Raw genomic sequence first — 24,320 nt, forward strand, 5'->3', positions numbered from 1 at the left:
ACATTTTACATTTTAGCAGACGCTCTTATCCAGATCGACTTACAGTTAGTGAGTGCATACATTTTCCATAGTGGCACCCCCTGGGAATCGAACCCACAACCCTGGCGTTGTAAGCGCCATGCTCTACCAACTGAGCTACAGGAGGCCAGTACATCAACAGTTCCATTATACACAAATTGAAATAGAAATTAACATTTACCTTATTGCTTTTTACTCTGCAGAAGGTATTTAATCTGATAACCTCAAGTGAGGTACCAGAATAAAAAGACTACAATAACCACAACTCATTGCAGTTCATGTTTATCTACGGTCCATGTGACGACAGAGGATCTGCTACAGGACATTTTGGATTTCTTCTCTTCGGTCGTTTTGTCCTTAAATTAAACAGCTAAAATCTTAGGAAAGTAGCAGTTTACATAGACAACCAGTCAAACGAACAATAATGAAGAAATATATCCAGTTACCAGAGTAATCGACAGCAATTTACTGCTTTGACAGCTAATCTAGCTAGTTAGCAAGCCAGAGGATCTCAACCAGACGTGTGACCAAGTAGTCACACCCTAATCTGGGGACTCATGAGTGAAATGTAGACCAGAGTAATGCAACATGAAGTAGGACTTTTGTGATCGTGAAAGACATTCACTAGCAAAAAGAACACGCGCAGCAGTTTTTTCAGAACCTGGACATGGCTGCCTCATCATGCTACAGCCACAGCCGTTCGCGAGATAGCGCTTGCCAGCCAGTCGGCTAAATTCACTAGCTACACCAGAGTAAGAAAATAATTCGTTTGTGTGTTTTTGCACATATAATATTGTGGTAATATGAATTTACCGATGTATACATTTGTCGCTCGAGACGACAACAGTACTATTTATGCTGAAGTTTCCAAAATTCTCGTCGCTACTGGACAATGGAAGAGACTGAAAAGGGATAATCCCCGATTCAACTTGATGTTGGGCGAACGGAACAGACTGCCATTTGGACGGCTTGGTAAGAGTAACACTTTTGGCATACGCAGTAAATGGTCTTCCATTGCATTGAATGCCTTTTGTTGGAATGTCAGTATTCTTGTTCTCACCCTCAAGCCAAACCCATGAATTGTGTCGTACGAAACAGCTGATGTAGACCTCTGATGGAGGCCAATAGGCTGATACACATCACCAGTGCTAATCTGGCACTCACTGCAATGCGCCTAGTCTCATTGGGAGTCAAACCAGGACATCTACACTCTGCAAAGTAAAAAGAAAGTTACTCCCTTATACCACTGATAATGTTCCTGAATTATTGATTTGTGGCCCACCCCTGTCTCAATTTATAATCAAGATTTTGGCCTTGACTATCCTGGAGCCTATAATCTATTGCTACTTTGTTACAAAATTATAACCTTATTTGAGTGATATCACTGTATCCACATGCATCCTTGGTCACTGAATCATATCCTCTGTGGAAGATGCCACAAGTAGGCCTTATTGGACACACTGAAATGCCATGTTTGACCTCAGAGAGGGAGAAGGACCTAAATGATTTATTGTGTTCACACCGCCCTATTGTAATCACTTTTTCATCTTTATTTTTTCTGCATGTGTTCGTTTATCCTCCACAGGTCATGAGCCTGGACTGATGCAACTGGTGAATTATTACAGAGGAGCAGACAAGTTGTGCCGTAAAGCATCTTTAGTCAAGTAGGCATTTTCAAACCTTGACGAGTTGAAAAGGTTCCAGTGTAATAATTTTCACTCTGATACTGTAATTTTCACTCATTCATGCTGATACTGTAAATGTCATCAATATCCACTTTCTTTACATTGTGCAGGTTAATCAAGACTAGCCCGGAGCTTCCAGATCCCGGCAACTGGTTGCCTGAATCCTACATCATCTATCCTACTAACCTCAACACTCCCATCGCTCCTGCAAAGAATGGCATGAGCCACCTGAAAAGTAACCCCAAGACGGATGAAAGAGAAGTTTTCCTGGCCTCTTATCACTCAAGGAAGGAAAGCGGAGAGGGAACAGTGTGGATCGCCAAGTCATCTTCTGGAGCAAAAGGTAGGTCTAAAGGCTCAGATTTCTACTGACAGCTGGAACTGCTAGATACTGTAGTTATTGGGCATTATGGGGAAAATTATAGTATTGCTGCCTAAAGAAGCTCTCTTTTTAAGCTAATGCATGCCTCATGTTTTTGGAAGTTTCCTTTGACTACCCAGGGAGTTACAAACACGTTGTGGCTAAATATATATTACTAGGATTGTATACAAAGATGAGGCTTGGGTTGGTTTTCTTGTTCCAGGTGCTGGTATTTTGATATCCCATGATGCAAATCAATTGCTGGAGTTCATTGATAATCAAGGGCAGGTTCATGTCATTCAGAAGTACCTAGAAAGACCACTACTGTTGCAACCTGGCAACCGTAAATTTGACATCAGGTAAGCAGCTGATACTAATACTTTTGAGTGATAGCACATCTAGTGTGTGTTTATTACACATTTATTACCAACAAAGACCATATAGGCTTATAATACACAGTTCAGGCAGTCTGAGGAACAGCAACATAAGAAATGTTATCACTGGTGTTTTGCCCAGTAGTCTCTGACTCTGTGGGTTTGTTGTTGTGTTCTTAGGAGCTGGGTGCTCGTGGACCATCAGTACAACATCTACCTTTACCGGGAGGGTGTGCTGCGGACGGCGTCGGAGCCCTATGACAGCTCCAACTTCCAGAACGTGACCAGCCACCTGACCAACCACTGCATCCAGAAAGAGCACTCGCAGAACTATGGCCGCTACGAGGAGGGCAACGAGATGTTCTTCGACGAGTTCCGGCAGTACCTACTGAGCATGCACAACATAGTGCTGGAGACCAACATTTTACCTCAGATCAAGCAGATCATACGGTAGCTAGCTACTTCTCCTCCGGTGCTATGCTGTTTGTGTTTACTTCAATGAAGGAGATGGAAAGATACCGTTTTTTCAGATGACCTTGAAAACATGGCCTTTCCGTTAACATTGCATAGTTCTACAAATAGCTATTTATAGGTATTTGCTTAACAACTAGGCTATACTCTACTTAGACACCTGACAATGGTTGTTCTGTCTGGTCTCCTAGGAGCTGTCTGACATGCATTGAGCCTGCCATCAGCACTAAGCACTTGTCCTATCAGAGCTTCCAGCTCTTCGGCTTTGACTTCATGGTGGACGAGAGCTTCAAGGTGTGGCTGATAGAGATCAATGGAGCTCCGGCCTGCGCACAGTCAGTACTATTTTATATTCTTCTCCCAGTGGTCATAAACATAGCAGGTAGTAATATGTTATAAAACTATTTTCCTCTTTATCCCCTTCCTCTTGCCTGCACTCAGTTGGTTCATCCTCTCTTTACAGCAATATACTATTGCAGGTTTTTCATTACATTTTATTCATTTAATTTTTGTTGAACTCTGTTATTTTCATCAAAGGTTCTACATCTCACCTCCCCTTATGTTATATTTCCATTTCATATAAAATTCAGAGTAAAGGGCCTCACTCCCAAATTACAGTGTGAGACAATGTGATACAATTATTTGAGACATATGCATGGTGTGTGCTCTACTCAGACTGACTGGCAGTTGTTTCTTTGTTTGTTCACGCCAAGAGGTTTGGGCAGAAATGTTAATTCCTTTTGATAATGTTTGTTCCGTTGTTCAAAGCTTAGAGGGCTTTAATAACTTCTCATGTTAGAATTTAATGAATGTTTTATTTTTGAATCTCTGACTTCCCGGTGAACCTAAATGTGCTTGAGTGTAGAATTGTCCTTTGAATAGATTTTTCATGCTAGATAAAGTTTCTGGACTCTGGATCATTAATTCTCCCCTATATAATCTCACTAAGTCTGATTTAACTGGCATGACATCTTATTAATTGCACTGTTAACTCTCCCTCCTCTAGGAAACTCTACCCGGAGCTATGCCAAGGTATTGTGGACATAGCCATCTCCAGTGTCTTCACTCTGAACAACGATTCTGAACCACGATCATCTTCCTCCTCCCCTGCTCCCTACTCCTCCTCCCCCTCATTTTCTACTCTCACCTCATCCACCTGTTCCTCTCCGAAATTGAGAGGACCCCTCCATGTGGGCCCATTCACCCGATTGTAAGTCTCCCCTCCTCTGCTTCAGAAGTTCCACCCTCTGCTCCTCACTTCTAGGCTTTTCTGAGAGGTCCCTCAGGCCAGGAAGCTTGCCATCTCATTGGTTCTTGCTTGGCAAGTTTTGTCTCAAAGTGGATGACCCTTGTGATTGACTGAAGATTGAATGTGGGACCTTCTCGTATGTGCTACCAGATTCTCCTCTCTCATACACCACAGTGGAAGGGCATTTCAGAGGAAAGCCTGGGCGGACATGCAGAATATGAATGTGTGGAGACTTGGTGAATGTTTGGGTGAGGATGATGAATGGGCGACAGACTGATGACAGGTTTGCTGCCACTGAGACTCCTCTAGACTGTGTATGGACGACCTCTGAAGATGGAGGGGATGCTTGACTTACTATACAGACTTTAGTGCCTTACCCATACCCACTTAAAGATGCAACCTGACGATTTAGCATAGCATTTCTGCTACTGTGTGTGTCATGTGAGCCAGTGTATTGTCGGTCAGGCAAGTGTGTATGTATGCGCGGTGTAGTCTTTTTCTCTGGGTTTGGAGATCTTTGGATTTATCCACAAAAGTTAGCATCCTTCTTTATTTCATATCATGGTTATTCACAAAGCCCCGGAGAGTTTTGTGTACTGTAGTTTAAACAAGTATTAAAGCAGAAAATATGTTGCTTCCAGTTTCTATTTTATTGCTAAGTAACTTGTATTATAGCTATTTGATAGCTATTATTCTGTGCACGCCATGTAGTTTTAGGTCTTCCATTTTTGACAGAGACCTTTATTCAAGTTAATTTAGTCAGTGTTGTTAATTCACCCCTTGTATAAGAGGAAATTCCTAGACAGATTACTTATTTTTCTCTGTCAACAAAGAGCATTTGTTGAATGACTAGAGATAAACCTTCCCTGTTCAATTGAGACTAGATTTGCAACTTTTTAACATTTCAACCTATTTTGAACCTTCTATGGTTCTTCCGGTAAAACTGTTAGAATTAGAATCACAATCACCTTTAATCACCAATTACATCACAGGAGGTTGGTGTCACCTTAATTGGGGAGGACGGGCTCATGGTAATGGCTGGAGCGGAATCGGTGGAATGGTATCAAATACATCAAACACATGGTTTCCACGTGTTTGATGCCATTCCAGTTGCTCCTTTCCAGCCATTATTATGAGCCGTCCTCCCCTCAGCAGCCTCCACTGATTTACATATAGGCCTACTCGGAATTTGATTTGGTGAAATGGTGCTGCCACGGTAAACAGAATCAACAGACAGAATTTAGACGATAAACATATACAGACAAAATATATTGACAAAGAATTTACGAATCCACATACGCTGTACACAGTTACGCACGGGGATCTCCACTACAGCTGTAGATCAGTTTGCTTGTCATTTTAAGAGGGACTGCATGTTAGTGTCTTGTGTCCTAATGCAAGTAGGCCTACTCTCCCCTTTTGCCTCTAATACTGAAAGTTCTTAGCCAAGAGCTTCCTTTAAAATGGTCTCTTTCATACCTTTTGATTACCTTCCCAATAGGTCCATGAGACACACCTGTTTGTCAAGAACTGCATTGCATTTTTGACACCTGATGTTTTGACATAGATTTGCCTAGGTTTGCATAGTTCTGCACCGATTACTTTTGCAGAAATGTTTGTTTAGTGCGTGTATTCGTGATGCTAGCTCAAAGAAAATGTGTTTCTTGTTAGTTTTTGCTTGCTTACTTAAAACCTGTAGTGAACTTGACTTAAACGTAGTAGCTTCAAACCCAGAAATGACTTAATGTCAATGCAATTTTGTTTTTTAAAGCGGCAATCCATAGCAGTGAAACTGCCACGTCCATTTGTGATATTACAACAGTTACTTCAAACAACGAACACTGTTGTTTTCCCTCGGACATCATTTCACATCATTGCACGCGCAATAGAACAGCAGAGCATGTACTGCGATTTTGTTTCGTTTTTTTTTACCACGATGCTGGATGCTCCTTTCTTCAAAACAAAAACAATAACAATGCGCCTAGGGGCGGCCAGTGGCGCTGTTTCACCTATCATGGATCTCAGCTTTAAGTGTATTTATTTTATGTGGTTTTAGACTACCAATATTGTCATTTAGGTTTTTACACAGCTTCCATGATGTTAAGTGGAGTTGCGAGACATGCCTGCTAGGAAGTTGTTTTCCTTGTCTGTTTCTGTGTTTACACTGATATTCAATGTAGAACACCTGACCACATTCAGTTTACAGAGGCTTTGTAGCATTATCACCCACACATATCCCTTCGATTAAGTGACCTTGTCCTATGTTACATTTTGTTTTAAGGACGAGTTAGTCCCTTAACCACCACCTCTTTTCTTCATTATCACACATTTTCAAATATTTTAGTTGAGATAATGCTTCAACATGTTTTGAGTTAAACTACTTAAGGGACAACATTGACACATTTAATCACTGTCTTTTTATATGTTTAAAGATAGCTATGAGGAATAAAGTATGGTGTGAATGACTGCTAGAATAGCATCTGTTTGATATGCACATGGTCAAAGCATACAATGGTTATGAATTATAATCTATTTGTGGTTGAATGTTCGGTTAGATTGTATATCAGAGGGACAACGAAAAAGGTGTTTGTTTCTAGATTGTTTTGCAAAATAAAAAAAGAGCTAAACTGTATTATTCAACACATTGTTTGGGAAAACAACCAAAGAAAATGATCAGTATTATTATACAAATTGGGGAAATGTCTTTCCATCAAGGGGAAGGGGTGCCTTAGTGGGAATTGGCTCTTGATGTTTGGAAGAAGCAATAGACGTCCTGCATATAAATGCACCTTTCATTTGTTTGATTGTAAAGATGTGAATTTGTCTATTGCTATCTGGCATATGTGTCTGTGTGACTGTTTAATTGTTCAATATTTTGTGTTTGTTCAGTCTTTTGTAATGTCCTCATGCAGAGTTTCTTTGCACTGAACTTTTCCCATTTTTAATTACCTGCTTGGTAGGTTATGAATTCTTATTTCTTACCAATGAAAACTTGTTTGTATGTCTAAAATCAATGTCATTCTTTCCCCCCTCAGTATTACTTCCCCAGCTATGAAATATGTGGGTTTTAGGTATTTCAAGTCCTTTAAAGTGCAATCTGTAACTTCCTTTAAATCAATCATTATCAAACATTTTCACTAAACCAAGGCAGCCAAGAATAAATAAATCGATAGACACAACAGCAACATTGGCACATTGAAATGTTAAAAACCTCTCCTCCAGTCAACATGATTTAACTGTACTGTATGTAGTCAGATGAATGCATATGTTGTGTTTTCTTCAGCTAATGTTTATCAAACTTTTGCATGAAAACTTTATTGTATCAAACATTATCATGGAGAATAAAATGTCATGTATCGTTGATCTGAGTCTCCTGACTTCTCTTGTGGTGTAAACTGATATAAGACCCAGGGATTTACACTAGATATAACATGAAAGAAAATCATATAGATATTGTAACATAATCATTTGTTGTACATGATTGCCAGCATTGACTTTATCCAACTGAATGGCAGTCATGATGACTCTGCAATAGACCAACACTAAGGGCATGTTCCCCATTGCAGCCGACTTTAAAGGCGAGTCGAGATTGACTGATCTACAAATCACTTTGCATCATAAATAACTACTCTGTTGGTGCGTTCCTCTGCCCAGGCGTTGCTGATGCATGCCAAATCTTACAATGCCTGGATTGGTATTTTAAGTATCAGCTAACCACAAATGTTAGCAATCTGTCAGTTGATGACACAGTCATTTACATTTTAGTAATTTAGCAGACGCTCTTATCCAGAGCGACTTACAGTTAGTGAATACATATTTTTTTATACTGGCCCCCCGTGGGAATCGAACCCACAACCCTGCCATTGCAAACGCCATGCTCTATCAACTGAGCTACATCCCTGCCGGCCATTCCCTCCCCTACCATGGACGACGCTGGGCCAATTGTGCGCCGCCCATGAGTCTCCCGGTCGCGGCCGGCTGCGACAGAGCCTGGATTCGAGCCAGGATCTCTAGTGGCACAGTCATGTTGGTCATGTTCCCCTGCTCAGATGTTGGATGCATCAACCAATGGTTGCGTGCCACGTCATCGACTGATAGATTGCTATAACATATGATGTGGTTGGCTTGTACGTAAAATACCTATCCAGGCTTTGTAAGATCTGGCAGGCGTCAGCAATGGCTGGGCAAAGAAACACGTCTGTTATCAGTCGGTCAATCAGTCACAATTTACCCATACATCACGGTTTTTATGCTCTCAAACACGGCCACAATCAATACATAGAGAAAATGAGATCTGATATCTATAGACCTCTAGCTATTTGGTTACAGTGGAAATTATCTTTAATGCTGAAAATAATTTAGACATAGCATTACACTTTAGATGCTGTTTGGTAATTCCATTTCTCTCAACACATTTCTCACTTCTATGAATAGTCAACCAAACTAATACAATCATTTTCAAAAATACGGTGTTGATTTTGTTTGATAGCTCACTCGCATAGGTCTGAAAATTGGATGCTGCCCCTTTAAATGAATTGACCTTTCACTCACTTCCTATTACGACGATTGTACTTCCTGTGTGGCTGACGCGCATGTGGTAAACAAGAATAAGCATGGATTTTGCGGCTAAGTGGAGTAATTTACCGACAAGTCCAAGCCTTAAACATTTAACAGAAGCAGGCTATGGCATACCGAAGGAAAAACAACATGCCGCTGTTCAGGACCTAACGAAGGCTCATATCGAGTCGTTTGACCAAGCAGTTTCAGATGGACTGTGTCGTGCTGTGCAGGTAGGGGAACTTTCACGTGGGACAGTCAGTGCTGTGTCAGCCGTGCCCCTCAAGCCACAATGTTGCTAAAATGACTGAAGTAGCTAGCGACTAGCTAGTAACGTTACAACAACGATTTGTATATTTGTTGTTACAATAGTTAGACCTACTTATAAGTGTCCTTAAACATCAGTTAGAAAACAAGATTTTGATTTTGTCCGAGGAAGTCACCGATGTATTTGCCAGAAAGTGACGTTAGCTAACTTAGCTCACTTGATTTGATAACTTGTCTTATAATTATTTTATTTTTTCTTTCTTCAATTCAAGGGTCTTTCATTCGGAGAAGGTTGTAATTGCAGAAGGCAAGGAGGGGCGTGTTCTGATATAGGCGTTTCTTGATATCAAGTTACACCCATTGACGCTCGCCATTTGTCCGTGGACGTTTCTTTCGCGTCGGGTAGTTAAGCCTAACACTAACTCTTTTCCTAACCTTAACCTAATTATCCTAACCTGCCACGTTAACAATCATCTGTGTCGAGAAACCACTAGTCTCATAACACCTGAACTGACCAATGGCAGGTCTCAATGGGCATTTCCTGATATCAGGGAACACCCACATCAAGAAACGCCCCTGAATTGCGTTCTGCAATTACACCATATTATTCATTCTCCCCAATACACCACAGCTGCAGCAACTAGCTACAGATTGTTACATCAGATAATGTGATTTAGCCAAAGATTTTTGGTTTCCATTACAGGGAGTTACAATTTAGGCACTGTTTGGTGTAGCACAGCGACTTTTCAACCAACCTTAACTTGGAGATACATGTTTGGCCAAATCGAGAACAAAGATAGTATCTTTTAAAATGTCTGTGTCCATTTGCAGGTGGTGCGTTTTGAATTTTAAAAATGCTCAGTTATTGAAAGAAATCAATATTTTGCTCCATGAAGTAATCCAACAACGTGTAAACCGCCATCTTGTCTATTTCAAATATTCTGTCATTGATCAACATAGATGTGTCATCATGACATGTGGCACTTTGGGGTGGACCCCCTGTCTCAATCAATGAGAGATTTGAAATTGACAAGTTAAGGTTGGTTGAAAATTCTGTGCTACACAAAACAGTACTTAACCTGTAACTCACAGTAATGGATACCAAAACTATTTGGTTAACTCACATTATCTGATGTAACAATCTGTTACTATGCCGCAACCTGGTTGTAGTTGGTGTCTGTCATGCAAAACCATGGGGTTGGAGAGTTCATGTGAAAATGTTTGTTCCATTTCTCCTTTTCAGGCCATCCCTCCCTTTGAGTTTATGTTTAGAAATGACCGGATCAGCCTGGCATTTGTGGAGGCCACCATCTATAGACCAGTGGTGGGCAAAGGGAGCATCTGCCGGGACCTGAGGGTGTTCCCAGCAGAGTGCAGAGGGAGACGCTGTACCTACCGGGGAAAGCTTGTGGTAAGCTTGCCTGCAAACCCAACATCCGTACCATATGGATTGTACTGTATATGACGGTCAAGACAAGGTCTTTCTACAATCTATCACAAAACTTGTCCATTGTGATGAATTTAAGTTTGGTGCTGTGATTCTTCACAGGCAGATGTCAGCTGGTCCGTGAATGGGATTCCCAAAGGCATCATCAAGCAGTCTCTGGGCCAAGTGCCCATCATGGTGAAGTCTAGGTTGTGTAACCTGCATGGGCTCCCTCCCAAAGAGCTCATTGAGCACCACGAGGAGTCTGAGGTAGGAGAATGGCACGCTTCCTACCCACAGCACATACAGTGAGGGGAAAAAAGTATTTGATCCCCTGCTGATTTTGTACGTTTGCCCACTGACAAAGACATGATCAGTCTATAATTTTAATGGTAGGTTTATTTGAACAGTGAGAGACAACATAAAATCCAGAAAAACGCACGTCAAAAATGTTATAAATTGATTTGCATTTTAATGAGGGAAATAAGTATTTGACCCCTCTGCAAAACATGATTTAGTACTTTGGCAATTACAGAGGTCAGATGTTTCTTGTAGTTGGCCACCAGGTTTGCACACATCTCAGGAGGGATTTTGTCCCACTCCTCTTTGAAAATCTTCTCCAAGTCATTGGAGCTCCCTCCACAGATTTTCTATGGGATTAAGGTCTGGAGACTGGCTAGGCCACTCCAGGACCTTAATGTGCTTCTTCTTGAGCCACCCCTTTGTTGCCTTGGCTATGTGTTTTGGGTCATTGTCATGCTGGAATACCCATCCACGACCCATTTTCAATGCCCTGGCTGAGTGAAGGAGGTTCTCACCCAAGATTTGACGGTACATGGCCCCGTCCATCGTCCCTTTGATGCGGTGAAGTTGTCCTGTCCCCTTAGCAGAAAAACACCCCCAAAGCATAATGTTTCCACCTTCATGTTTGACGGTGGGGATGGTGTTCTTGGGGTCATAGGCAGCATTCCTCCTCCTCCAAACATGGCGAGTTGAGTTGACGCCAAAGAGCTCAATTTTGGTCTCATCTGAACACAACACTTTCACCCTGTTCTCCTCTGAATCATTCAGATGTTCATTGGCAAACTTCAGACGGTCCTGTATATGTGCTTTCTTGAGCAGGGGGACCTTGCGGGCGCTGCAGGATTTCAGTCCTTCACGGCGTAGTGTGTTACCAATTGTTTTCTTGGTGACTATGGTCCCAGCTGCCTTGAGATCATTAACAAGATCCTCCCGTGTAGTTCTGGGCTGATTCCTCACCGTTCTCATGATCATTGCAACTCCACGAGGTGAGATCTTGCATGGAGCCCCAGGCCGAGGGAGATTGACAGTTATTTTGTGTTTCTTCCATTTGCAAATAATCGCACCAACTGTTGTCACCTTCTAACCAAGCTGCTTGGCGATGGTCTTGTAGCCCATTCCAGCCTTGTGTAGGTCTACATTCTTGTCCCTGACATCCTTGGAGAGCTCTTTGGTCTTGGCCATGGTGGAGAGTTTGGAATCTGATTGACTGATTGCTCTGTGGACAGGTGTCTTTTATACAGGTAACAAGCTGAGATTAGGAGCACTCCCTTTAACAGTGTGCTCCTAATCTCAGCACGTTACCTGTATAAAAGACACCTGGGAGCCAGAAATCTTTCTGATTGAGAGGGGGTCAAATACTTATTTCCCTCATTAAAATGCAAATCAATTTATAACATTTCTGACATGTGTTTTTCTGGATTTTGTTGTTGTTATTCTGTCTCTCACTGTTCAAATAAACCTACCATTAAAATTATAGAGTGATCATTTGTTTGTCAGTGGGCAAACGTACAAAATCAGCAGGGGATCAAATACTTTTTTCCCTCACTGTATGTGGCAGGGTTTCCGTTAGCCGGTAATAATTTGCATATTTCCGTGGAATTAAATTTGCCACGTGTGTATATTCGTTATTTATCTTATTTATCGCATGGGCACAGCATACAGAAACAGAGCCTTTGAACAGAAAATCTGTCAGACAGTGCTTTTATAAGCCCAATCATTGTGCAACAATTCTAAATGCAATCGTGTGTTGAATAGTTTTTGGGCCACGATTAAAAATAGCTAATATTTGTATTTCTCAACTGGTAATTGAAGCGGCCTTTCCATTCGCCATTCAAATGGATAGTCAAAGGAAGGCAGGCTTCATCAGCGCGTCACACCACTTTGCAATGAGCTGGAGGCAGTATGCATTTTGAAAACCTATAGCTACTTAATTGTTTGAAACGTGAATGTTTTACTACATATTATGAGGGATGTTTTACCTTGCTTCAAAGTAGCCTACGCAAAATCCGACCAAATCCGTGAAGGCAATTCTTTTATAAAGACTTCCATATGCCATTGAAACCAGTAGCCTAATTTTCTCATGTTCTATTGGTTTTCAACTATCTTTCATTGTCCGGTAGCCAAATGCATTGCTGCGCTAATGTTAAGAAATAATAGATTATCAACATTTTAAACAAAACGTTCTGACCAGATTTATTGCTCTTTAACAGGGTTTTTTATGTAGCCTAGGCATACTGGTTGTGTGAATTTGGCATATATCGTCCCACGACTGTCCCAGAGTCTGTTTGTGCTATTTCTTTCTCGACAAGCTGACCAATAGAATAGGTCAACTTTTCTACTATGGGGATAGTAGATTGACGTAGGCTCATAGGTGGCACTTCCTAGAGGCTACGGGAAGCTTTCCCTAAGTACATTGGCAAAATTAAATAGCCTACTTAATACAGTCATTCAAAATAGACTACTAAAGCATGATTTGGCCACAGAGGATTGTTAGCGTCCCCTAGCTTTAAAAAATAATTATTTTTAAATCGCATTGCCTACAGTCGGAAGGAAATTTTGACAGCGCGCGCTACAAATACCAAAAAGATGGTTGTTGAGTTGCTGGCCGTCAAAATTATAATCGCCGGAAAACATAGTTTGCAAAGCAAATGGATATTGCTGTAAAGAGAAGACAATGAAAAGACTAATCTGTCTTTTAGTTATCAATATTCTCAACTTAATTGAGCTAACAACGGTAGGCCTATCTCATTGGCACCAGCGGAGAGAATCATCCATGTCCCTGGTGAGTGCTCAATGCACTGAGCATATTCACTCTATCATTGTTGGGTCAGTGCCACTGTTTTTTCCGTGCAATGAAAGAAGAAAGGTATCTTATATAGCCTATAGGCCAGGCCTCTACAATATGCGCTCAGCCATGCATTGAACTGTTTGAGTTATATTATTAGCCTAAATTATGACTATTGAATCTACTCATCACATTACGACTAGTAGGCCTGCAAATGCGATGATGCATGGAATGCTCTATTAAAAGGTGAATTTTTTTATGGTGAAGATTTGATTCCCCAAACTTTAAGCTCAAGCTCCGCCTATGCAAAGGCTAATGACTTTGCTGTTCGTTACTCATCTTGTTGGCTGAGGAAAAGTACATGTGGACAGTTATTCTGACATCTTCAAAGTGTGCGGTAAGGACACATGTTCTGTTAAGATTAATTACCATAATCTAAATGTGATTTCTGTCATTCAGAGCACTGTGGCTGGATGCCCTAATCAGGTTAGGTACCCAATGCATATGGGTCCGGTACATTTCCAAAATGTCCAGTCAATTAAAATGCTGCCGGTCAAATGTCCTGCGCCACATTTTCATAACGGAAACCCTGATCTGTGGGAACCAGTCATTCTGATAATTTGTGCTTTCGAAGCAAAAATAAAGGCACATTTTTATGCTTTCACGCTTACATTTTACAGTTTGCATGCATCTACATTCTGTAGATTTCAATCTCTTTTTCTCTCCATCCTCATTCAAACAGGAAATGGGTGGTTATTTTATTGTGAATGGGAACGAGAAGGTTATTCGCATGCTGATCATGCCAAGGAGAAACTATCCTATCGCTATGTCAAGACCCAAGTGGAAGAACAGAGGCCAGGGATACACTCAGTATGGTAAGCAAGGCAGTTCATGTACGAGCCGAACATTGCATTGTTGGAGCAGTTGAGACAACACAGCCTGCTTTAAGTAGCCTAACATTGATTATCACAGTCCTATCGCCTTGACCCAGATGCAGACAAAAGATAAAGCTCTTCTTTGTCTGTCTCCCCAGGTATCTCAATGCGCTGTGTGAAGGAGGAGCACACAGCTATCAATATGAACCTGCATTACCTGGACAACGGGACTGTGATGCTCAACTTCATCTACCAGAAAGAGCTCTTCTTCCTCCCCCTGGGCTTTGCACTAAAGGTGAGATGGAGCAGTGATATTTGGAACAGGAACATGCATGTCACATTAACATTAGTCTGTGTCCACTAGGTATTTATGCATGCGACACACAAAAATGTTATGAGAATTGGGACATATAGCCTATACTGTATGAAATGAAGGGTATATTTCACATTTTAACCACATTGCCTGTCTGTTTTGGTCAGGCTTTAGTGGACTTCACAGACTTCCAGATCTACCAGGAGCTGATCAAAGGTCGTGAGGAGAACTCCTTCTACAAGAGCTGTGTGTCTGAGATGCTGCGACTCGTCATGGAGGAGGGCTGCATCACCCGCGGCAAGGTGCTCAACTACCTGGGCGAGCGCTTCCGGGTCAAGATGAACCTGCCAGAGTGGCACACCGATGCACAGTGTGCCAACTACCTGCTAGAGTAAGTGTTTGTGTGTGTTATTAATAACTTCACCATGCTCAAAGGGATATTCAATGTCTGCTTTTTTTATTTTTACCCATCTACCAATAGGTGCCCTTCTTTGCGAGGCATTAGAAAACCTCCCTGGTCTTTGTGGTTGAATCGGTGTTTGAAATTCACTGCTCGACTGAGGGACCTTACAGATAATTGTATGTGTGGGGTACAACGATGAGGTAGTCATTCAAAAAATCATGCAGTCCATGCAACTTATTATGTGACTTATTAAGCAAATGTTTACTCCTGAACTTATTTAAGCTTGCCATAACAAAGGGGTTGAATACTTATTGACTCAAGACATTTCAGCCTTTCATTTTTAATTAAATTGTACACATTTTAAAAGATATTTGATGAGCTGAATTGTTGGGAAGGTGGCATCCTATGACGATGCCACGTTGAAAGTCACTGAGCTCTTCAGCACTTGCCATTCTACGCCAATGTTTGTCTATGGAGATTGCATGGCGGTGTGCTCGATTTTATACACCTGTCTGCAACGAGTGTGGCTGAAATAGCCGAATCCTCTAATTTGAAGGGGTGGCCACATACTTTTGGCCATATAGTGTATGTCTATAGCAAACACTTTTATCCAAAGTGACTTAGTCATGAGTGGATAATTTCTTTGACATGTGTGGGTGGTCCTTGGACTCTAACCCACTATCCTGACGTTGCAAGAACCATGCTCTACCCACACACGCACACTCTTTATGGAATGTGTTGTGTTCACTCGTGTTTAGCCAGTGCGTCTGTATCCACCTGAAGTCTGATGTGGAGAAGTTCTACCTGCTGTGTCTGATGACGCGGAAGCTATTCACGTTTGCCAAGCAGGAGTGCATGGAGGAGAACCCGGACAGTCTGATGTGTCAGGAGGTGCTCACACCAGGACAGCTCTACCTAATGTTTCTCAAGGTCAGTTCTAGACATCAGGACAGCTCTGCACTGGACTATTGACAAATGATGAACAGTTCTGGATCAGACATATTGGTAAATCAAAAAAACGATTTCTTGTGAAGATACTACAACATTGTGGTGAACAGAAGTTGTCATGTTTGGCATGTGTAATGTAAAAACACCACAAAAATGTCAGGCCAGAATGCTAGGAGTTAAACCTAGACTGTAAGGCCGAGTTCTCCTCTAGGTCATATAATGACTCTGTAAGATGTGTTTAACCATTTGCAATGTGATAATAGGAGAAGATGGCTGCCTGGATGGTGTCTGTGAAACTGTCGATGGACAAGAGGGCCCATAGGCTGACTGGTGGGGCGAGCTCTGAGAATCTGGTGAAGATGTTCAACCTGGGTTCTGATGTTACCCAGCCCTTTGAGTATCTGCTGGCCACTGGGAATCTCACCTCAAAGACAGGTATGCTGTGATACGAAACATACTAATTATTTGTCATTACAACATAACCACGGTTCTATTTTTCTCCCAGTGTTTTACTTTGGTTATGCAGATATACAGTTCATGACATGTTAGTTACCTAGAAACACATGCTGGTCCCAAGCTGCTGCATTGTGACCGATTCTGTTCTTTTTCCTCTGTCGTCAGGTCTGGGCATGCTCCAGAACACAGGACTGAGTGTGGTGGCCGACAAGCTCAACTTCATCCGCTACCTGTCCCACTTCCGCTGCGTGCACAGAGGGGCAGCCTTTGCCAAGATGAGGACCACCTCCGTACGTCGTCTGCTGCCCGAGTCCTGGGGCTTCCTGTGTCCCGTGCACACCCCTGACGGAGACCCCTGCGGCCTCATGAACCACATGACGGCCCACTGTGAAATCGTAGCCCTGGCCCTGCCCACCACCACCCTCCCTGCCCTGCTCTGCTCCCTCGGTGAGTGTCGACAAACCTGTGCATGTATAGCTAGCTGCCTCAATATGGCGTCCTCCATGTCGTAGCCCGTGTATGAGATCACAGAGACAATGCTGTTGGTTCCGATGGGGTAGTTGTCCATGTTATAGTGGTCATACATGACAAACACTGGACATGTGTCCAAAGTAAAACACAAAGGCCTGAGATTCAACGTGACAGGATATCCAAGGTTGTGTCACTCACTGTGATTAGCATGCAGCTGGAACCTATTGGTTCCTATAGCTATTATTATTATTATTATTATTATTATTGGTTTATTCGTACATACTGGATGTCGATGTGTGAAAATGCTCAGTCGTTTATATGTGATTGTCGTCCCATCGTTCTCCTCAAGGTGTGACTCCTGTGGATGGTTCTCCTGGCAGGGCCTACTCAGACTGCTATCCTGTTCTCCTGGATGGTGCCATGGTGGGCTGGGTAGAGACTGAGCTGGCCCCCCTCCTCGCAGACTCCCTCCGCAGGTTCAAGGTAAGGCAGGGCATCTCCCAACCATCTGCAATTATAACATGGGTTTGATCATCACTCACTTATGTAATAGATAATTCATCACACATGAATAGTGGCAGCTAGTTATGTTTTAATGCCTCTTACTCATTCTTGTTCATGCCACCCTCTTGCAGGTGTTGAAGGAGAAGAAGATCCCTCCCTGGACTGAGATAGTTCTGGTTCCCCAGACCAGCAAGGCCAGCATGTACCCAGGCCTGTACCTCTTCACCACCCCCTGCCGCATGGTGCGGCCCGTCCGTAACCTGGCCCTGGGCCAGCAAGAACTGATCGGCACCTTTGAACAGGTACTACAGTCACATGCTGCTTAAAATCTCTCAATTCTTGGACATCCTTAGTAAACCCCCTAGTTACTAATCGTAGCCTCTAGGACAAGGAAGGATGCTAGATCAAACTAATTTTAAAGCTGAGGGTGTTGTCAGTGATTCTTGGTTATGTCAACTCTAGGACAGTCATTACAGTGATTGTTGGCAGTTGTTTCTTGAGTTTGTTTTGTAGTGTCATGTCAGTACCTAGTTACTTATAGATGGTTAGGCCGACAGTGCCTTCAGCAAGTATTTATACCCCTTGACTTATTACACATTTTGTTGTAATGAAATCTTTTTTCTCACATCTACACATAATACCCCGCAATGACAGTGAAAATATGTGTGTAGAATTTTTTGCAAATGTATTGAAAATGAAATACAGAAATATCACATTTATAATATATAATAATAATAATATGCCATTTAGCAGACGCTTTTATCCAAAGCGACTTACAGTCATGCGTGCATACATTTTTGTGTATGGGTGGTCCCGGGGTTCGAACCCACTACCTTGGCGTTACAAGCGCCGTGCTCTACCAGCTGAGCACCCCTGAGTCAATACATGTTAGAATCACCTAACATGTATTGACTCGGCTTTCTGGGTAAGTCTCTTAGAGCTTTGCCCGCCTGAATTGTACAATATTTGCACATTTGTTCTTTTTTAAATTCTTCAATCTCTGTTAAGTTGGTTGTTGATCATTTTTAGACAGACATTTTCAAGTCTTGCCATAGATTTTCAACTAGGTCACTCAGGGACATTCAATGTTGTCTTGGTAAGCAACTCCAGTGTATATTTGGCCTTGTGTTTTGGGTTATTGTCCTGCTGAAAGGTGAATTTGTCTCCCAGTGTCTGATGGAAAGCAGACTGAACCAGGTTTTCCTCTAGGATTTTGCCTGTGCTTATCTCTATTCCGTTTATTTTTATTCTAAGCTCCCTAGTCCTTGCCGATGACAAGCATACCCATAACATACCACCACCATGCTTGAAAATATGAAGAGTGGTACTTAGTGATGTGTTGGATTTGCCCCCAAACATAATGATTTGTATTCAAGACATGAAGGGAATTTCCTAGCCAAATGTTTAGCATTTTACTTAAGTGCCTTATTGTAAACAGGATGCAAGGTTTTGGAATATGTTTATTTTGTACAGGCTTCCTTCTTTTCACTCTGTCAATTAGGTTAGTATTGTGGAGTAACTACAATGTTGTTGATCCATCCTCAGTTTTCTCCTATTACAGCCATTAACCTCTTAAGGATCAGACCCTTGTTTTTTTTGTTTTTTTAACCTTTATTTAACTAGGCAGGTCAGTTAAGAACAAATTCTTATTTACAATGACGGCCTACACCGGCCAAACCCGGATGACGCTGGGCCAATTGTGCGCCGCCCTATGGGACTCCCAATCACGGCCGGTTGTGATACAGCCTGGAATCGAACCAGGGGGTCTGTAGTGGTGCCTCAAGCACTGAGATGCAGTGCCTTAGACCACTGCACCACTCTGGAGCCCAAATACTGGACTATCTTGCATCAAGTTTTCCCTAAATGTGCCAAATTGGTCAATTGATACATTTTGAAGTACATAATTATAGAGAACATACAAAAATGATATGGTAATACAAAATGTAAGTTTACACACTCCCAGGAATGTCATACATGATGGATCATTAGCTTATACACTAACTTTCACACATCTAGATGGCAGGGTGGGTGTGGAGCCAGAGACAGCAAGGGTTCAAACTGTAGAACCCAGTTCCTACATTTAATGATCAATTAGCCTTTTAAAATGATAAACTTCGATTAGCAAACACAACGTGCCATTGAAACACAGGACTGATGGTTGCTGATATTGGGCTTCTGTACGTCTATGTAGATAATTTACAACATGAACAATATCTACACTGTATTTCTGATCAATTTGATGTTATTTTAATGGTTTAAAAAAATTCGTTTCTTTCTAAATAAAGGACATTTCTAAGTGACCCCAAACTTTTGAACGGTAGTGTATGTAAATAAGGTATTTGTTTTTATTTTATAATTGTGGTAAAATTTCTGAACTGTTTTCGCTTTGTCATTATGGGGTTTGCTGAGGATTTTTTAAATTTTTTGACCAATTTTAGAATAAGGCTGTAACGTAACAAAATGTGGAAAAGGTGAAGGTCTGAATACTTTCCGAAGGCACTGTATATATCTACCAATAGGTGCCCTTTGCGAGGAATTGCAAAACCTTCCTGGTCTTTGTGGTTGAATCTTTCTTTGAAATTCACTGCTCGATTGAGGGACCTTACAAATATCTGTATGTGTGGGGTACAGAGATGAGGTAGTCATTAAAAAATTATGTTAAACACTATTGCACACAATGAGTCCATGCAACTTATGTGACTTGTTAAGCAGATTTCTACTCCTGAACTTATTTAGGCTTGCCATAAGAAAGGGGTTGAATTCTTATTGACTCAAGATATTTCAGCTTTTCATTTTTAATGAATTTGTAAAAATTTCTGGAGGCCAGTGACACATCTAAATGTAATCTATTTTAAATGAAGGCTGTAACACAACAAAATGTGGTAAAAGTAAAGGGTTGTGAATACTTTCTGAAGGGGACTGTATGTGTTTTAGTCCTAATTCCTTAGAAAGGCCTGTGGGATGGTGTGGCCGCTCCTTCCGACTAAACTTTAAACGTAAAATAGTTAAGCAATAAGGCCTGAGGGGGTGTGGTATGTGGCCAGTATACCACGGCTAAGGGCTTTTCTTAAGCACGACGCAATGCGGAGTGCCTGGATACAGCCATTAGCTGTGGTATATTGGCAATATACCACAAACCCCAGAGGTGCCTTATTGCTATTATAAACTGGTTACCAACGTAATTAGAGCAGTGAAAATAAATGTTTTGTCATACCCGTGGAATACGGTCTGATGTACCTCGGCTTTCAGCCAATCAGCATTCAGGACTCGAACTACCCAGTTTATAATCCCATTTATGCACCCAAATCTACAGTATGCTGTGACGTTTTCTTCTTGTGTGGACTGTTACAGAGACGTTACCTTATTCTGTTTTGAGAACAAGGAAACATATGTGAATAAAGCTAGTCTGTCTGTCTCCTGTTTGACAGCTCTACATCAACGTGGGCATCAGTGAGGATGAGATCGAGCCGGGTGTGACCACCCACCAGGAGCTCTTCCCCCACAGCATGCTGAGCGTGGTGGCTAACTTCATCCCTTACTCTGACCACAACCAGAGTCCCAGGAACATGTACCAGTGTCAGATGGGTAAGGGTGCCCCCTAGTGTTCAGAAGCAGGCATCTCTGGTGTTTTCTGAGTTAATTGACCTTTTAGATACCTTATTTGTAAGTGAGTGTTTTAGCTCATTTCTATACAGAGAACACTACATGTGAAAAATGTGCTTTGTTCTTCTAGAATGCCTGACTTTTAAAATGATTCCATAGACATTGTTGGTGTAACACTCATCTTCTCCTCCACAGGTAAACAGACCATGGGCTTCCCCCTCCACTCGTTCCAGGAGCGCTCGGACAACAAGCTGTACCGCCTCCAGACCCCCCAGAGCCCTCTGGTCAGGCCTGTCATGTACGACCACTACAACATGGACAACTACCCCATCGGCACCAACGCCATTGTCGCTGTGATCTCCTACACTGGCTACGACATGGAGGACGCCATGGTGAGACAAAATTCACATTTTATTTACCCATTGGCTGATTTCACTGTACCAGGTGTGCGTAGAAGACATGTATAAGTGTTCTATTTAATTCTGTGTTTGCCTAGATCCTGAACAAGTCGTCATGGGAGAGGGGCTTTGGTCACGGCTGTGTTTACAAGACTGAGCTGGTGGACCTGGCAGAGAAGATGAAGGGCGAGGACTGCCTGGTGTTTGGGGTCAAACCCGGTGACCCCAAGGTAATGGACAAACTGGACACTGATGGGTTGCCCCCCATCGGAGCCGTACTACAGTACGGAGACCCCTTCTACAGCTACATCAACCTCAACACCGGGCAGAGCTTTGTCAACTTTTACAAGTGAGTTATCCAGGTTGGCCTAATATGTTCTTTCCATTGTCATAACATAGTGTTGACTATTTCTCTACTCTATGATGATGAGTTGGCCAGATGCAGCTGCTAATGCAATTTCATAACCTGCTGTTTTTCCCCTCGCTTTCGTAGGAGTCAAGAAAGCTGCGTGGTGGACAACATCAAGGTGTGCAGCAACGACGCTGGCTCGGGCCGCTTCAAGCGCATCTGCATCACGGTGCGAGTGCCCCGCAACCCCACCATCGGGGACAAGTTTGCCAGCCGCCACGGGCAGAAGGGCATCCTAAGTCGCCTGTGGCCTGCCGAGGACATGCCCTTCACAGAGAGTGGCATGACCCCCGACATCCTGTTCAACCCCCATGGCTTCCCCTCCCGCATGACCATCGGCATGCTCATCGAGAGCATGGCCGGCAAGTCGGGCGCCCTCCACGGCCTGTGCCACGACGCCACTCCCTTCACCTTCTCCGAGGAGAGCTCGGCGCTGGAGCATTTTGGCGACATGCTGCGCGCCGCTGGCTACAATCACTACGGCACCGAGCGCCTCTACAGCGGCCTCAGCGGCCTGGAGCTGGAGGCGGACATCTTCATCGGCGTGGTGTACTACCAGAGGCTACGTCACATGGTCTCCGACAAGTTCCAGGTGAGGACCACTGGAGCGCGGGACAGGGTGACCAACCAGCCGGTGGGCGGGAGGAACATCCAGGGGGGCATCCGCTTCGGGGAGATGGAGCGCGACGCCCTGCTGGCCCACGGGACCTCCTTCCTGCTCCACGACCGCCTCTTCAACTGCTCTGACCGCTCAGTGGCACAGGTGTGTGTGGACTGTGGTAGCCTACTGTCCCCTCTACTGGAGAAACCACCACCCTACTGGTCGGCCACACGCCACCGCAAGACTGTCTGCCTCCTGTGCGGCAAGAGTGACTCCATCGTTACGGTGTCTGTGCCGTACGTCTTCCGCTACTTTGTTGCAGAGCTGGCGGCGATGAACATCAAAATCAAATTGGACGTGAAGTGAATTCAATGAAGTTTGTTCAGTCTACCCACCAGCCACAGACAGTGCTATATTGTGCACAGGAAGTTTGTCTTCTCCCGTGTGTGACTGGGAGTGGTCGCATATTAGGCCTTTTTTTGTTATATTGTATTAAGGGCTTAATCTGTGTTTGTCACATGTAAAAGTAAAAAAAAAAATATGATTGCAAGAATTTACAGTAGTTTACACAATTACCTGAACTCCAAAACCATCCTGACCATCAGAATGGCCAAGTGCCTGAGCAGTTTCACCTCTTGTTGTCCAGAATTAATATTATTATTAATTAATTATTATATTAATATTAATTGTCCAGAATGGTCTCTACCTATCATTAATTATGGCTAAATTGAGACTTGAGTCAAGGATAGATAGAATTTTCAAAAAAAATTCAGAAGTTACAAAGATATTGTACAGTAACTGTGTCGAACATACAACATTGTTTTGTAAATCAGTATATTTAGAGTGAAATCCTCTTAAGAAAATACACTGTGATGGTGTACACTGAGCATGAGACAAAGTTGATTCATGTGACTACAAGGTAATAAAATGAGTTGTCATTTACAAACTAGACTTGACTCTTCGGGGAATGTCAATCAATACACATTCCAGTTGTTCCTGTCATAACCAGCACCTTGAAGGAGACAATGCTGTACACAGGGCTTTAGCTTCTTAATTCCAGTATTTTATGCCTACCAGAAGAGGCTGGTGGAAGGAGCTGTAGGAGGACGGGCTCATTGTAATGGCAGGAATGGAATCAATGGAACGGCGCATTGTTTCCATGTGTTTGATGGGTTTAGCACCATTACATTGATTCCCACCAGCCTCTACTGCTAACTACCTCCCCCAACAGATAAAATCAACTATTATTGTACATTTGACTGCATTAAGAGTAGACAATGAACAATGCAATGGGCCACATCATTTGGTAAGGAAACAACAAAATGATTACACCCTTTTACCCACATTGAAGATGAAAGAAAAGCAGTTGATTTGATATTCACAATCACCTTTACAAGAAACCCATGTCATTAATGCAGGCCTTTGGAAAAAATCTTCATTTACAGTACATTCGGAAAGTATTCAGACCCGTTGACTATTTCCACATTTTGTTACGTTAAAGCCTTATTCTAAAATGGATTAAATAGTTTTTTACCCCTCAATATACAAACAATTACCCCATAATAACACAGCAAAAACAGGTTATAATATTTTTAGCAAATGTATCACATTTACATAAGTATTCAGACCCTTTACTCAGTACTTTGTTGAATCAGCGATTACAGCCTCGAGTCTTCTTGGGTATGACGCCACAAGCTTGGCTCACTTGTATTTGGGGAGTTTCTCAAATTTTTCTCTGCAGATCCTCTCAAGCTCTGTCAGGTTGGGATGGGGAGCGTCGCTGCACAGCTATTTTCAGGTCTCTCCAGAGATGTTCGATCGTGTTCAAGTCCAGGCTCTGGCT

General features: G+C 42.5%; 2 protein-coding genes across 2 annotated transcripts; both read left to right on the top strand.

Annotated features, from left to right (window-relative positions):
• Positions 1-321: 321 nt before the first annotated feature.
• Positions 322-4,793, top strand: LOC121553177 (tubulin--tyrosine ligase). Its single transcript, XM_041866116.2, has 7 exons — positions 322-990; positions 1,604-1,682; positions 1,814-2,046; positions 2,288-2,423; positions 2,619-2,888; positions 3,101-3,244; positions 3,916-4,793. Exons 1-7 carry the CDS (start codon positions 822-824, stop codon positions 4,121-4,123), a joined length of 1,239 nt encoding a protein of 412 aa, XP_041722050.2. The 5' UTR covers positions 322-821; the 3' UTR covers positions 4,124-4,793.
• Positions 4,794-8,736: 3,943 nt separating this feature from the next.
• polr1b (RNA polymerase I subunit B) lies at positions 8,737-23,419 on the top strand. Its single transcript, XM_041866458.2, has 15 exons — positions 8,737-8,948; positions 10,226-10,393; positions 10,532-10,678; positions 14,239-14,371; positions 14,530-14,666; positions 14,852-15,075; positions 15,846-16,017; positions 16,299-16,470; positions 16,657-16,938; positions 17,312-17,445; positions 17,598-17,768; positions 20,895-21,051; positions 21,265-21,461; positions 21,566-21,816; positions 21,961-23,419. The coding sequence occupies exons 1-15, from the start codon at positions 8,772-8,774 to the stop codon at positions 22,841-22,843; spliced, it is 3,405 nt and encodes a 1,134-aa protein (XP_041722392.1). The 5' UTR covers positions 8,737-8,771; the 3' UTR covers positions 22,844-23,419.
• The last annotated feature ends 901 nt before the right edge of the window (positions 23,420-24,320 follow it).

The sequence above is a fragment of the Coregonus clupeaformis genome, chromosome 37 (assembly GCF_020615455.1).
Source record: "Coregonus clupeaformis isolate EN_2021a chromosome 37, ASM2061545v1, whole genome shotgun sequence".
In the NCBI taxonomy this organism is placed as follows: domain Eukaryota; kingdom Metazoa; phylum Chordata; class Actinopteri; order Salmoniformes; family Salmonidae; genus Coregonus; species Coregonus clupeaformis.

Coding starts and splice junctions, on each gene's coding strand:
- LOC121553177 (XM_041866116.2), top strand. CDS start 822: ATGAATTTACCGATGTATACATTTGTCGCTCGAGACGACAACAGTACT. Junction 2,889..3,100: donor CAGATCAAGCAGATCATACG/GTAGCTAGCTAC, acceptor CTGGTCTCCTAG/GAGCTGTCTGACATGCATTG. Junction 3,245..3,915: donor GGAGCTCCGGCCTGCGCACA/GTCAGTACTATT, acceptor TCCCTCCTCTAG/GAAACTCTACCCGGAGCTAT.
- polr1b (XM_041866458.2), top strand. CDS start 8,772: ATGGATTTTGCGGCTAAGTGGAGTAATTTACCGACAAGTCCAAGCCTT. Junction 16,939..17,311: donor TGCCCTGCTCTGCTCCCTCG/GTGAGTGTCGAC, acceptor GTTCTCCTCAAG/GTGTGACTCCTGTGGATGGT. Junction 17,446..17,597: donor ACTCCCTCCGCAGGTTCAAG/GTAAGGCAGGGC, acceptor ACCCTCTTGCAG/GTGTTGAAGGAGAAGAAGAT.